General features: G+C 58.7%; 1 protein-coding gene and 2 long non-coding RNA genes across 3 annotated transcripts in view; 1 reads left to right on the forward strand and 2 right to left on the reverse strand.

Moving 5' to 3' along the window:
- The window catches only part of UROS (uroporphyrinogen III synthase), an 11,486-nt gene extending 3,055 nt beyond the window's left edge, over positions 1-8,431 (forward strand). The window contains exons 4-10 of the mRNA XM_005880835.2: positions 1,144-1,240; positions 2,019-2,093; positions 4,237-4,311; positions 4,533-4,613; positions 5,836-5,921; positions 6,641-6,739; positions 7,632-8,431. Coding sequence (XP_005880897.1) covers positions 1,144-1,240; positions 2,019-2,093; positions 4,237-4,311; positions 4,533-4,613; positions 5,836-5,921; positions 6,641-6,739; positions 7,632-7,766 — 648 coding nt within the window. The 3' untranslated portion in view covers positions 7,767-8,431. The remainder of the gene's footprint in view (positions 1-1,143; positions 1,241-2,018; positions 2,094-4,236; positions 4,312-4,532; positions 4,614-5,835; positions 5,922-6,640; positions 6,740-7,631) is intronic.
- Positions 8,432-9,141: 710 nt separating this feature from the next.
- Positions 9,142-9,754, reverse strand: LOC106723828. Its single transcript, XR_001359553.1, has 2 exons — positions 9,627-9,754; positions 9,142-9,323 (listed from the first exon to the last, which is right to left on the reverse strand). It is a non-coding gene; the product is annotated as an uncharacterized LOC106723828 (long non-coding RNA).
- A 374-nt stretch (positions 9,755-10,128) lies between these two features.
- LOC106723827 lies at positions 10,129-12,524 on the reverse strand. The gene is made up of 2 exons (XR_001359552.1): positions 12,194-12,524; positions 10,129-10,835 (listed from the first exon to the last, which is right to left on the reverse strand). It is a non-coding gene; the product is annotated as an uncharacterized LOC106723827 (long non-coding RNA).
- Positions 12,525-14,542: the final 2,018 nt, after the last annotated feature.

Raw genomic sequence — 14,542 nt, forward strand, 5'->3', positions numbered from 1 at the left:
TGCTGAGGCTCAAGACCAGGACATGTCCCCGCAGCCTCGGCTCTGCCCACCCAGGGAGGAGGGACCCACACTGCCCAGTCCAGTGAAGCCAGAGGTTTCAGGTTAAAGGCGCAGTGCCCCGCAGCCCGCCGGGCTCCACACCCCTCAGCACCAGGCCCACCCTCCTGTTCTTCGCACCACAACCCGCCCCTCGCTCTCAGAAAAGCCTTCCTGGTTCCTCGTTCGAATATCCGGTGTTCATTGAACTCAGCGGGTATCGAGTGGCACCTGCCACGGTCCGTGCCCTGGCTTGCGGGCGAGGCCCCCGTTGGCTTGCTTTTCCACAACCACCACCACAACCCCGCCCCTCACTCTCAGAAGAGCCTTCCTGGTTCCTCGTTCCCTTTGAGCTGAATATCCTGTGTTCGTTGAACTCGGCGGATATCGAGTGGCACCTGCCACGGTCCGTGCCCTGGCTTGCGGGCGAGGCCCCCGTTGGCTTGCTTTTCCACAACCATTTTAAAAGGGAACAAGAGACTTCACCATTGAGATCATTTCTAGGACCTCCGGTCAGAAAAGTCCTCTAGTTTCTTCAGCAGCCTCTCCTTCACCACCAGCCTGTCTGCCCGTGAGGGAGAGGGTTCTGGCTATGCAGGGAGCACGCCAGGTCTCAGCCTCTCCCGCAGCCTCTCCCGCCTCTGAGTTTAACCTGAGGGGTGAGGACAGCCCCATCTCCCAGGCACTTTCACAGACTCCGTGGAGGGGTGTACACAGCACCCCGGAGCCTGCTCCAAGGAAAGGGGCAGTAGGTTGTATCACCGTTGTCTTTGAAAGTCAGGGCTTCAGCCTGGACACCACCCCAGTACATAGTCCAGTTTTATTACAGATACAGGTCAAGTCTGCCTCCGGCCTGCACCCCCTGCCCAGGCGGAGTCCCGTGCCCCTCTCTGGTCGTCACACCCACACCCTACGCTGCACCTGCTGTCTCTCCCCTTGACTCTGGGCCACTTGAGGGAGATGCTACGATAATGAATTCGCCTAGAATAGGGCCAGGCACACACTGGGTGCACGGACAGAACGGATTAGTTTGCCCACCACTCTGTGAGCATTTGGAATTCTGGGTCATGTGGAGCTCATCACAAAGTGCCTTTGGGTTTGGTGCAGCTGTCGCGTCCAGAAGGCTACGGAGGGCTCATTTTCACCAGCCCCAGGGCAGTGGAAGCCGTGGAGCTGAGCCTGGAGCAGGACGGGAAAAGCGAAGGTGAGGGCAGGATTCCTCCCGTTGGCGATACTAGATTCCAGAAATCAGGTTTGAACACTGCAGTGACTCTTAGCTCTAAGGTATTTAGGTACCGAGTTATTTCATGTTTGTGTAGCCTTTGGAGGGAGCAGAAAATGGCCTTCTGTAAGCGATTCTTGCTGTCCCACACAGGACACATCAACCCCTTAGCCTTCAGACCGAGCCGCCACCTTGGTCTGTCCGATGGAACACCTTCGCGCTAACGTTTATGGAGTGCCTACTGTATACCAGGCTCCATCACTTTGCAGTCATCATCTCCTCTAACCCAGGGGCACACACCCTGTGGTCCTTGTTTCACAGATGAGAAGACTGAGGCTTGGCAAGAGTGGGCACTAGTCCGAGGCCATGGAGCCAGTCAGCCAGGCCTGGCCGTTATAGTGATGAGTGGAGGCAGCAGGGTGGTGCTTACCCAAAGGGCTTGCAGTGAGCTGGGCCTGGGTTCAGGGGGTCGTTCCGACCTTGGCGAGTCCCTGACCTCACCGAGCCTGTTTCCTTGTTGTAAAGTGGCCCAAGGATACTGCCTCAGTGGCTCATCCCTTGCACTGGAGCGAGCTAGGACCTGGGCGGTCGACCCTGCAGATATGAACAGCATAAGGGGGGGTCAGTGTGGGGTGCTGCTCTTTAGGTTCGTGTGTTACTAGGTTGCCTTGCTCCCAAGGTTTAGGATGAAAAGGCGCCTGGGCAGCAGCCCTCATGGCCTCTGGTCTTTGCAACACACGTGTCATTTCGTGTTTTCCAGTCTGGAAAAAGTCTCTGAGAGAAGCATGGAGCGCTAAGCCGGTGTATGTGGTTGGAAACGCCACGGCTTCTCTAGGTAAGCAATCGGGGCAAAGATAAACACCAAACCATGACCCTGATGTTGTGATTCCTAATACAGGGTGTCCCCCAAAATGTATACACACTTCGCAGCTGAAATGTATTTAATAAACTCCGCCTCTGTGACTATTCACAGGGTGCATGCACATGTTTCGGGACACCCTGTACATTTCGTCTTCGTCCCTGCTCCTGCACGGAGCTCCCAGAACTTGATGTTTCCAGGTGCTGAACAGAGAGGTGTCTGGTTATTCATAACAAACCTCTGGCACCTCCACCCGAGTTCATTATTCACTTGAATGCGCTGACTTCTGGAAGGCCCTCAAGCTGGAGCAGGTTGTTGCCCGGGGAACCAGCCCCGGGGTTAGAGCAGGAACTTTCGGCTCCTGGGCCTCTGCACCAGCTCCGGGGAGAAGCACGGGGCTGGGGTTGAACCGAACCCCGTGCAGGGGGCTCAGGTGGCTCCCACGGGTGGGTGCGCAGGGAGAAGCACACAAACGCCCTGTGGTGCCAGCGGGGGGCCCAGCTGTGCTGTGCGGACCTGCGTCCTCGTTGAAGTTCGCAAGGTTCTGGGTGCACTGAGCCCGTCCCAACCCAACCGGAGGCCGGCACCGCAGCACAGGCAGGGCCTGGTTCCTGGACGGAGTCACAGCGGCCTGTGACTTTTCTCCTGGGCTCAGCGCTGGTCATGATGTAAATGAAAGGCTGGCGTGTTGACGTTAGAGCGGCAGCTTGGTATTCGCCAGGCTCGTGTGAGCACCTCCTTTCTCAGAGACCGTCCACATTCCTTCACGTTCCTCGCTGACCCCGCCGCCCGGGCCCAGCCTTCCTCACCATCCTCAGCGGGGTGACCAGGGCTCCACCCGGGATGGGCTGTAGCAACAGGAGGCTCACGAAAGTGGGGGACACAGCCCTCCCCCTAAATCACCTGCAGGTTTGGCAGCTGGTCAGCACCTCCCTCCCTCCCGCCCACCTCATTCCCACCATGTCAGCCCCCACCTTCCTGGAGGGGCTGGCTCGCTGCCTCCCAGGATGAGGCCTCTCCACTGTCCGCAGATCCTAAAGCAGTGATGGCGAACCTATGACACGCGTGTCAGAGGTGACACGTGAACTCATTTTTTTGGTTGATTTTTCTTTGTTAAATGGCATTTAAATATATAAAATAAATATCAAAAATATAAGTCTTTGTTTTACTATGGTTGCAAATATCAAAAAATTTCTATATGTGACACGGCACCAGAGTTAAGTTAGGGTTTTTCAAAATGCTGACACGCCGAGCTCAAAAGGTTCGCCATCACGGTGCTGTCCTCTCCTCTGTTTTTACTCTTTTTACTTATGCTCTCCCCTCTGTCTGAAGTGCCATGTCCCCTGCATGTCACCAGACTGACTCTTGCTCCTTTAAAAAGACTCAGCTCAGCCCCTACCCTCATTCCATCCCATCCCAGGCTAGGAGACTTCCCTGGAATCCCGAGTCCCTGCCTGAGTCACCGTCCCAGTACTTAACCCTTTGACTGGACTTGGTGATTTCTCCCACTACCAGGGGTGGGCAAACTTTTTGACTCGAGGGCCACAATGGGTTCTTAAACTGGACCGGAGGGCCGGAACAAAAGCATGGATGGAGTGTTTGTGTGAACTAATATAAATTCAAAGTAAACATCATTAAAAAAAAGGGTCAAAAATATAAGTCTTTGTTTTACTATGGTTGCAAAATATCAAAAATGTCTATATGTGACACGGCACCAGAGTTAAGTTAGGGTTTTTCAAAATGCTGACAGGCCGAGCTCAAAAGGTTCGCCATCACTGTCCTAAAGGCTCCCACCTGACCCAAGACCACCTCCCTCTGGAGCTCACCGACAGGGGAGAGGGGAGAGGGCCGGCAGCTTGCTTCCATCGCCTGCAGCCATAAAGCAGTCCCACCTGCTGTGTCTCCCCCCACGGACACGCTCAGTGGAGCATCATCCAGAGCCACACGCCCAGGAATCCTGGGCCAGGACCAGCACCTCCATCAGAGCAGGCCGGCCCCCTCCGCCAGGCCGGCCTCGGGGACTCTGTGGAGCGCACACCTTTGTGTTTGCTCCTTAAGGACAGCCCAGGAGCAGCGGGACCCTGGCAGCCATGGGAAACATGTGTTTGCTGTTTTCCAGTGAAGAAACTTGGCCTGGAAGCCGAAGGAGAAAGCAGTGGGAATGCCGAGAAGCTCGCGGAATGTATCTGTTCCAGTGAGTAGGAGAGGCCCCCAAATGTGGGTCTCGGAACCACCCCGCGGGAGGGTGGGGGTCCTTGGGGCCTTCTCCGCAGTGTAAGCCACCCCCGGGCCCTTGTCTGTGCTTGAGACCCAGCCCACTCCGCTGCCCGACACCAGGGACTAGAGACAACGCGAACTCAGCACAGAACACTCGGGGATGGGGCTCGGGCTGGGCTGAGGCGGGTGTGTCCACAGGGGAGCCACCTGCACTGCCTCTGCTGTTTCCCTGTGGAGCCCTCAAGGGAGAAGTGCTGCCGCAGATGCTCAAGGACAAAGGTATCAGCGTGTCCTTCTCCTTGCCTCTCGGGGTCCGCGAGAGCCTTCTGGGGTGGCCGTGGTCAGGGCTGCAGAGACTGCAGGGACAGGGCCCGGCGGGGCGTGAGGCGCATGCGGTCACTGAGTGTCACAGGTGGGGGTGGAGGTGACCTGGGCAGGGTTCGCACGGAGAGGACATCCAGGATGATCCACGAGGGCGGGCGTGTCTGCAGCTCACCTCCAGGCTCGCTCCCTCCGTCCTGGCTCCGGGCTCACTGTCCGGGAACCTGCCGTGCCCTGGAGCCTCTAACCCAGATAGGAATCTGCCCGTGGTGTTGGCAGATGTGACCTGCACACCTTCTCCTGTCACAGCGGGTCTGGGCCAGGGGGGCATCACCACGGTGTGGAGTGTGAACTTCAGGGTGAGACCGAACAGACTGCATCAGGGTGTGAGCCAGGGAGGGCACAGCCTCCGCATCCGGCTCTGGTCTGTGAAATGGGTAGAACAGGGCCTGCCTCGGAGCTGCCTGAGCATCTGTGAGTAGCACAACCCTGGCCTCCGAAGCAGCCGAGACCTATAATGATCACGTCACCCCCATCGTCCTAGCCAGGCAGCTGTCCACACAGCGCAGTCCCCGGGGCGATCGCAGGCCTGTAGCGTTCACCTTCCGGATCCACGGGCGACACCAGCTCTCAGTGTTAGCGGCTGTCTCTGAACACGGCCCGGGGCCATGGCAGGGCTTGAGGCAACAGGACCAGCAAGGGCGTTGGCCTTTGGAACAGGAACAGGAGAAACAGCGTGGCCCCGGGTGCCCTAGAGGCCACGTATAAACCAGAGGCCTGACACGCCCGCTTCTTCCTTGGGTTTGGGGGGAAAGGGTGAGCGTTGCTGCTGGTGCTGAGACTCTTGGCTCCTCCTGAGAGGTGTTCTGCCCCGTTCATTTCTGAGCCTGATGCCCAGTGGCCGCCTGCCTGGGGACTGTGACTGACACTTATGCTGTCACTTCTGGGCCTCCTCCTCCCTGCAGACCCAGGGGATGTTGAGTCCCCGAATGGAACAGGGGAACGTGAGACCCCTCAGAGCCTAGTCCATCCGTCTACAGTGGGTCCCTGGGGCCCCTGGGGGGCAGTGGCTCATCCAGGAGCACGTGGCCTGGGAGGCCACGCTGGGATGCCCGTGGGCTCCTGACTCATGGCCCCTCCCAGGGCAATAGCTCTGTTTCCCGGTTTTGATGGTGTCCAGGGATTCCCATGGAAAGCATCATTGTCTATCGGAAGATCCCCCACCCGGGAATCCAAGTGAACCTGGACAGCTACTACTCCAAGCAGGTGGGCCGTGGTGGAGGCAGGGGGCGCCGTTTCCAGGGGGGCTCGGGCAGGTGGGCGCCGTGGTGGAGGCGGAGGTGAGGCGTGGCCTCTGTGTGGTTCCCCTCCCAGCCGAGGCCTCACGGAGGCTTCATCCCTGTCTGTGAGCTGGGAATAGACCGTGTGGTGGTTTCACAGGGTTAAACAGCACCTGAGGCCTGGAAGCCTGAGAGACGGGGCCTGAGGATGCTCATAGCAGGGCCTAGGAGCTGTCGGGAGGGCTGGGAGTCTGGGTGGACGTGGCAGCCGGGGCTGCTGCAGGCTTCCGCGGGGGAGTGCGGGTGGGCGCCCGTGCGAGGGATGGACGTTTTCCAGCCCAGGTTCAGTAGACGCTTGCAGGTGGACGTGCTGTTGGCCTCCCCAGCACAGAAGGCCGTCTGCCCGCTGTCTGCTTCATTTCCGGGAGGAGGGGCTGTTGGCAGGGAGCCGGCTCCACTGCTGCCTTGCTTGCTCGGGGCCTGTATCCTTGGCCAGGCAGACGGGCCTGGGCCGCAGAGCCGCCAGGAGCTGTGCCAGCCTCTCGATCGCACCCCCTCTAAACCGCCCCTCGTCTGAGTCCTCTCCATGGAGGAGCCATGCCAGCACCCACCGGGGGGCTGCCTGGGGGCTTGGGGGTCCTTGGAGTCGAGCTGGGGGGCTTTCTCCCTCAGCACCAGCAAGGCACTGCTCTGGTCCTCCCGCAGGGCATCCCGGCCAGCATCGCCTTTTTCAGCCCCTCTGGCCTCACCTACAGCCTCGAGCACATCCGGGAGCTCTCTGGAAGCAGCATCGAGCAGATCAAGGTGAGGCACTCACTGCTTTTGGTCTTTTTCAGATTTAAACTTTTTTTACGAACCATCCTGAGTTTCCACGGAAAGTGAAGCACTCCCGACCTGGCGGACGCCCGCGAGGCCCGGCAGAACCCACTGGGAGGCCAGGCTGTAGGACCCCAGACCCGCTCCGAGCTCGCAGCGCCCCCTCCTGGCTGGGCTCTGGGACAGCTCACGGGCCTCTGAGCCCAGTTCCGCATTCGGCTCCGGTGTTGGCATCCGACCCCCTTTTCCATCTAAACACCTTGAGACGAGCTGCTCTAGGCGCTCGCCCCCTTCTCCTGTCTTTCACTGGAAAGGACGGGCATTTCCCCCTTTAGGGACTAGACTGTTGGTGTCCGCAGGTCCTTGCAGCCTCCTGGGCCTGTCCTGGGGCGGGGCGGGGCTGGAACTAGCTGGGCCTGCGGGGAGACTGGGGTGTGACCCGAGCTAGAGGACGGACATCAGCACTGCCAGTCTCCTGACCTCCCGAGTGAGAATGGAGGCCTTTCCCCTTTCAGCGCCCGTGTCCCCGCACACCTGGGGCGGGGGGTCTCAGGGTCCCAGGTGGAGGGAGTAACCCTCTTGTTCCAGGGCCCTGGTCTGACTGCCCCACTTCCCAAGGGTCCAGCCACCATCCCCCACGCTCTGTTCTGAGTTCCCCCGACCCCGCCCAGGGCCTCGAGGCTTTGAGGATGTGCCAAAGGGTGGTCCCCACGCTGAGACCTTTTTGCTACCCAGCAGGATCGCGCAGCCGGTGGGGAGGCCGTGATGACATGCAGAGGGGAAGGCATTTGGCTGCTCTAAAGCCGGGGTCCAATCGGGGAGTATTGTCATTTATAAGCTCTCACATGCCGAGCACTGAGCCCCTCTCTCTCCTCTGCAGTTCGCAGCCATCGGCCCCACCACCGCGCGCGCCCTGGCCGCCCAGGGCCTGCCCGTGAGCTGCACTGCCAAGAGCCCCACGCCGCAAGCCCTGGCCGCAGGCATCCGGACGGCGCTCCAGCCTCACAGCAGCTGAGGCGGCCAGCCCGGCCTTCCTGTGGGCCAAGGACAGCGGGGGCTGCCTGCAGGGGGTGAGGACCCACCCTCCAGCGCCTGCCTCGTGCCTGAGGGGAACCACCAGGCACCAGCGATCGGGAGGGGACCTGGAGCTGGCACTTTCCTCCACCAAGGCTCCTCGGACCCTCACCCAGCGCGTGCCGGCTCGCAGGCCCTGTCAGAGCGCTTCCGCCAGCAGCAGGAGAAATCCCATGAACCACACTGGCCCCCGTGGGCCTGGGCGGGACTGGCTGTGCAGCTTCCAGGGAAGGTGGTGTTTGGGGGAGGACAGATGTGCCCACGTCTGAAACCAACAAGCCTGTGTGAGTGAAGTCTGTGTGTGTGAAGTAGTTCTGTTCATCCTACAAAAAGGGCCTGAAGTGCCGCCCTGGGAGCGGGAAATGGTAAGTCAAACACAGAGCCTTCCTTCAAAAGTGGAAGCGCAGCCTAGTCCGCCAGGCAGGGAGCCCCACCCGCCTCCGTTTCCTGGAATCAGATGTAAGAGCTGCAGCTCCAGCAGCCCTTTGGGGCCCTGGGTGACCTTGAGAAAGGAGGCTCAGTACGGCAAGGGGACACGTGGATGCTAACCAGCCTGCCCTGGACTTCCTGAATAGAAGAGAAATGTGAACTCCTGCTCTGTTTAAACCACTCTTATTTTGAGGTTTTTTGTTATAATCAAATCCCAGACACAGGATGGAACCTGGCTGGTTGTGAGTGACTCGGGCCCACGTGGTCAGGGGCGGGGCTACTTTCTACCACGAGAGATGCATGTTCTGTAGGGTTTGGGGTCTCGGGCGGAGGGTGGGAAAGACAGTGAAGCCCTCCATCCTGATGGTCAGCAACTCAACTTGGTGAGCAGCCCAGTGAACGCGCATCTCTGAGGTTTTCCATACAGAACAGAGCAGCCCAGGTGACCCAGCCCACACCACAGCTCTTTAGCCGCTCTGACCCCGCCCCCTGGGGGGGGGGCACGGAAACAGACGCAGAGCCAGCCTCCCAGGGGCCCCCCTGCCCTGAGCTCCAGGCAGGAGAGGTGAGAGCGCCTGCTCCTGGGTGTCTCCACTGCAGCCAGAACAGCTGCTGCCCCAGTGCAGGTCCGTGCTGGTCGGTAACTGATGAGCCGCGAGCAGCCCGCTCTGGTCAGTGAGCAAATACTCGCGCTCGGGGTGCTGCTCGGTCTGCGTTTCAAGGTTTACCTGGTGGAAAGGGTTCCCCGACTGACTAAGGTGAGCTTCGGGTCACTGCCCGACACCCGGTGTGTCTGGGCCTGTGCTAGGTGCCTGGGGACCAGGGAGAGCACAGCTCCTGCCCGCAGGGCCAACCACCTGGAAAGAACAGTCAGGAGGCAGCTGAGCTCGGCATGGACGTCTGTACTTCACAGGACAGCCCGTGGGGGGACGCGGGGGCCCACCTCTCAGGACAGTCTGTAGCAGCGCGCTCCGGGCTCCGTCCATCTGTCCTTGGGGGGAGGCAGCCTCTCAGCTTCCACACCCAGCCGCCTGCCTCTGCGGTGGATGCCGCTGATCGTCATAGTTTCCTTCAGAGATTTTATAAAAAGCACAAGTTAGGCTCGTTGTACAGCCTGTTTCTCACCGCCGACTCCCAGCTCGGGCAGGGGAGGCCGCTGGAGCCGCCTCTGGGGGACCCGAGGCAGAGGCTCTGCATGTGGCTGCCCCACGGCCTCAGGGCTGGCCAGGGTGAGAAGGGGAAGTTGACACTCAACCACTGAGCAGCCAGGCCTATGCCTTTTTAAGCTTTCCCGCTGTTCCCAACCTCACGGAGGGTGCGGCCCCAGGTGTCCCGTGCGAGGGGTGTTCTCACGTTTACCCACGTCACTCACCTCAAGGCGCTGGCCAGCTTGCAGTAGAGACAGAGGAAGCAGCACATGAGGAAAAACGAGGCGATCAATAAGCCGCCGCCGATGGCAATCATGACCTCCACGTCCACCTTGTCGACCATGCCCTCAAAGCCGAAGGGAGAGGGAGAGGGAGGGGAAGTTGACGCTTAACCACTGAGCAGCCCGGCCTTTGCCTTTTTAAGCTTTCCCGCTGTTCCCGACCTCACGGAAGGTGCGGCCCCAGGCATCCCTTGCGAGGGGTGTTCTCACGCTTACCCACGTCACTCACCTCAAGGCGCTGGCCAGCTTGCAGTAGAGACAGAGGAAGCAGCACATGAGGAAAAACGAGGCGATCAATAAGCCGCCACCGATGGCAATCATGACCTCCACGTCCCAGCCAGGCACAGCCCCAGGATACTTCATGGAGGAAGCATGAACCCCACCCGCAGGCCTGTGCCTGTGAAACACGGACGGTCTCCCAGGGAGGCCCAGGGCCTCAGCCACATGGGGGTAAAGGGTTTATTCGCGGATGAAAAGGGACTGAAATGCAGTCAGAGGAAGGAGATCAGGACAGATGGTGGGAAGGGCTTTCTCTCCCTCTCGCGAGCAGTAACGTGCAGGTAGCGGCGAGTAACAAACAGGCCGCACGGGAGCAAATAGCTTCACTCCCAAATCCTGAAATGTGTTCCTTTTCAGAGTCAGAGGTGACCCCTCACTGTACATCAGGCTTAACCATCTTCCGTGGGAATAAGCAAGGGAATGTCTTTTTCCAAAATGCTATGTTGTGCACTGCTGAGAATATGGAAACCTACTTTAAATAATACATATTATAGGGAAAAAGATTTCAATCCCCCCACTGGCACCTGCGTCATGCCACCTCAGCGTTTAAGGAGATTCTAGAAGCTTCCAGCCAAACCCTCCCCCAGGCTCAGGGACGGCAAGTGTCCTGCACAGACCAGGAGCCAGTTTCTCCAGGAGCCCTTGTCCCTCACTGTGTAAGACACACAGCTTCCTCTGCCACTTTTCCTCCTAAACCCAACTGATTTCCTCAAAATCCGATTTACCTGGGTAATCAAACACTCTGAGCCCGGAAGCCAGTCCACGCAGAGGCTGGGCAGTGCTGGGGCGAAAGGCACCCCCAGAGACAAGCAGACCACCCGACTGGTAGGCACACGTCCCTGCGTCCAGCCGTCCGGACCCGCATGAGGCCAACTGCACGGGACAGCGAGAAAGAGGACACGTTAACTAGAGAACAGGGCCCTCGGTAGGAGCCGCCTCCCACCTCTGATCCCGGGCAGGGGTCTGTCGGCCGGCACCGGCCCAGCTGTCGCAAGTGCTTCGACCTGACTCTCAGGAGCGGTCCTCGGCCAGAGCACTGGACTCCACGGGCCCCACCTGACTCAGACCCCTCAGGACACAGGCTGTGTGACATCAGCTCAGGAGCCGCTCTCCGGCCCAGGGTTCTCAGTTCTGTTCCGCAGCCAGAGTTCCAGGCCCCAGCAGACAGAACGTCTAGGTCACGTTTTGGATAATTATGTCCTAAGACTTGCACCTTTTCAGGTGTCTGTTTCCCCGGAGAAAACATTTAGGGCTTGTCTTCTAATTGAAACATAGTTTGAGATTTCAATTGAATAAAAAGGAAAGAAAACCCAGTTAAGTGGGGAATGAACAACGCCCTCACACCCAAGACGGTGCTGTTTTAGCCACACTACACAGTGAAACAGTGCAGCCATCCGTGTTTCTCCCTCACACTGATGCTTCTCTCTCCCCTTCCTCTCTCTCTCTAAAATCAATAAAAATTAAAAATAAAAACAGCCCAGCAGGTGTGGCTCAGTGCTTGAGTGTCAACCTATGAACCAGGAGGACATGGTTCGATTCCAGGTCAGGGCACATGCCTGGGTGGCATGTTTGATCCCCAGTAGGGAGCGTGCTGGAAGCAGCCAATCCATGATTCTCTCATCACTGATGGTTTCTCTCTCTCCCTCTCTGAAAATCAATTAAATACACACACACACACACACACACACACACACACACACACATACTAGAGGCCCAGTGCACAAAAATTCGTGCACTGGGTGGGGGGCAGGGGGTCCCTCAGCCCGGCCTACGCTCTCTCGCAGTCCGGGAGCCCTTGGGGGATGTCCACCTGCCAGCTTAGGCCCACTCTTTGGGGGATCGACCCATGCTGGCAGTCAGACATCCCTCTGGCAGCCTGGGGGCCCTCGGGGATGTCCAACTGATGGGCCTAAGCCGCAGTTGGACAGCCTTAACGCTGCCGCGGAGGTGGGAGAGGCTCCCACCACTGCCACTGGGCTCACAGACATCAGCCCGGCTTGTGGCTGAGTGGAGCTGCCTCTGTGGGAGTGCACTGACCACCAGAGGGCAGCTCCTGCATTGAGCATCTGTCTCCTGGTGGTCAGTGCACATCATAGTGACCGGTTGTTCCTGGTCATTCCAAGTTAGGGTCAATTTTCATATTACCCTTTTATTATATAGGATATCCATCTTCAGGTGAGGATTAGAAAAAAATCCCTGAACCCGTAGAACAGACCCCATGTTGCCATTACCTGGGATGATAAACACCAATCTTCATGAACACGGGAAGATGCATGTGCTGTTCCATTGAGCTTAAATAAAGTAGAGAATACGTGACATGTAAAATTACACACAGGTACTTCTCTATGTATGTACACAATGCATCCATCTGCAAGGATGTTCACGAAGATGTTGCCATCTGAGTCATAGGCATCCCCTTTATTCTCGGTACTTCCAAAAGCTACACCTTCCTATACTGACTAGGTATTCCTTTTAGAGAGAGATACAAAAGCAATAAGAAAAAACTGATAAACAAACTAAAATTTTCCCTCCCAAAAAAGGACCCAGACTCCGGGGGTGTGAAGTGCAGCACAGGGAATGTGTATGGTGCCAGGTGGGGCATCACTTTGTAAATTATATGTCTGACCACTATGCTGTACACCGGAAACTAATATAATATTGAATGTCAACTGAATTGGCAAATCAAAAATAAAATAAAAGGTAAAAAAATTAAAAAGCAATTTCCACTCTAAAAAAAATAGACCCTAACTATGAGCAAATGCATGGTCCTGGGGGCTCCCTGCAGGCGCAGTGCTGAGGCGGTGGCGGGTTTTGCGCCTCCACCCCCAGGTCCCATGGCACGTACACACACGCACTCACAGCCCAGGCGCACCTGCACGTACACACACGCACTCACAGCCCAGGCGCACCTGCACGTACACACACGCACTCACAGCCCAGGCGCACCTGCACGTACACACACGCACTCACAGCCCAGGCGCACCTGCACGTACACACACGCACTCACAGCCCAGGCGCACCTGCACGTACACACACGCACTCACAGCCCAGGCGCACCTGCACGTACACACACGCACTCACAGCCCAGGCGCACCTGCACGTACACACACGCACTCACAGCCCAGGCGCACCTGCACGTACACACACGCACTCACAGCCCAGGCGCACCTGCACGTACACACACGCACTCACAGCCCAGGCGCACCTGCACGTACACACACGCACTCACAGCCCAGGCGCACCTGCACGTACACACACGCACTCACAGCCCAGGCGCACCTGCACGTACACACACGCACTCACAGCCCAGGCGCACCTGCACGTACACACACGCACTCACAGCCCAGGCGCACCTGCACGTACACACACGCACTCACAGCCCAGGCGCACCTGCACGTACACACACGCACTCACAGCCCAGGCGCACCTGCACGTACACACACGCACTCACAGCCCAGGCGCACCTGCACGTACACACACGCACTCACAGCCCAGGCGCACCTGCACGTACACACACGCACTCACAGCCCAGGCGCACCTGCACGTACACACACGCACTCACAGCCCAGGCGCACCTGCACGTACACACACGCACTCACAGCCCAGGCGCACCTGCACGTACACACACGCACTCACAGCCCAGGCGCACCTGCACGTACACACACGCACTCACAGCCCAGGCGCACCTGCACGTACACACACGCACTCACAGCCCAGGCGCACCTGCACGTACACACACGCACTCACAGCCCAGGCGCACCTGCACGTACACACACGCACTCACAGCCCAGGCGCACCTGCACGTACACACACGCACTCACAGCCCAGGCGCACCTGCACGTACACACACGCACTCACAGCCCAGGCGCACCTGCACGTACACACACGCACTCACAGCCCAGGCGCACCTGCACGTACACACACGCACTCACAGCCCAGGCGCACCTGCACGTACACACACGCACCCACAGCCACAGGCCACCTGCACGTACGCACACGCACCCACAGCCACAGGCCACCTGCACGTACACACACGCACTCACAGCCCAGGCGCACCTGCACGTACACACACGCACTCACAGCCCAGGCGCACCTGCACATACACACACGCACCCACAGGCCACCTGCACGCACGCGCACGCACTCACAGCCCAGGCGCACCTGCACGTACACACACACACACGCACACGCACACGCACCCACGGGCCCACCTGCACGCACGCGCATGCACTCACAGGCACACCTGAACGCAGGCGCACACACACACACCTGCACGCACACAGCTGTGCACGCTCACACAGGTGTGCACGTACGCACATGCACACGCCCACAGGTGTGCACGCAGTCACTAGTGCACACACGCACACGTGTGCACACGCCTTTCAGGTGCTGGACCTCGAGCGCTGCCCAGCACAGGTAAACACACAAACACACAATGTAGTACATATGGAAACCGCTAAGCAAATATGCACCGGCCTGTGCAGATAGAAACCACAGAGAACATAAGTGCAACACGCGCTGTTGGCCGGGCGCCCCACCGATCCTGGGTTTCTCTCCCGCAGCGGTTCCTGTCCAAATAC

This window comes from Myotis brandtii, unplaced genomic scaffold, assembly GCF_000412655.1.
Source record: "Myotis brandtii unplaced genomic scaffold, ASM41265v1 scaffold656, whole genome shotgun sequence".
Lineage (NCBI taxonomy): Eukaryota > Metazoa > Chordata > Mammalia > Chiroptera > Vespertilionidae > Myotis > Myotis brandtii.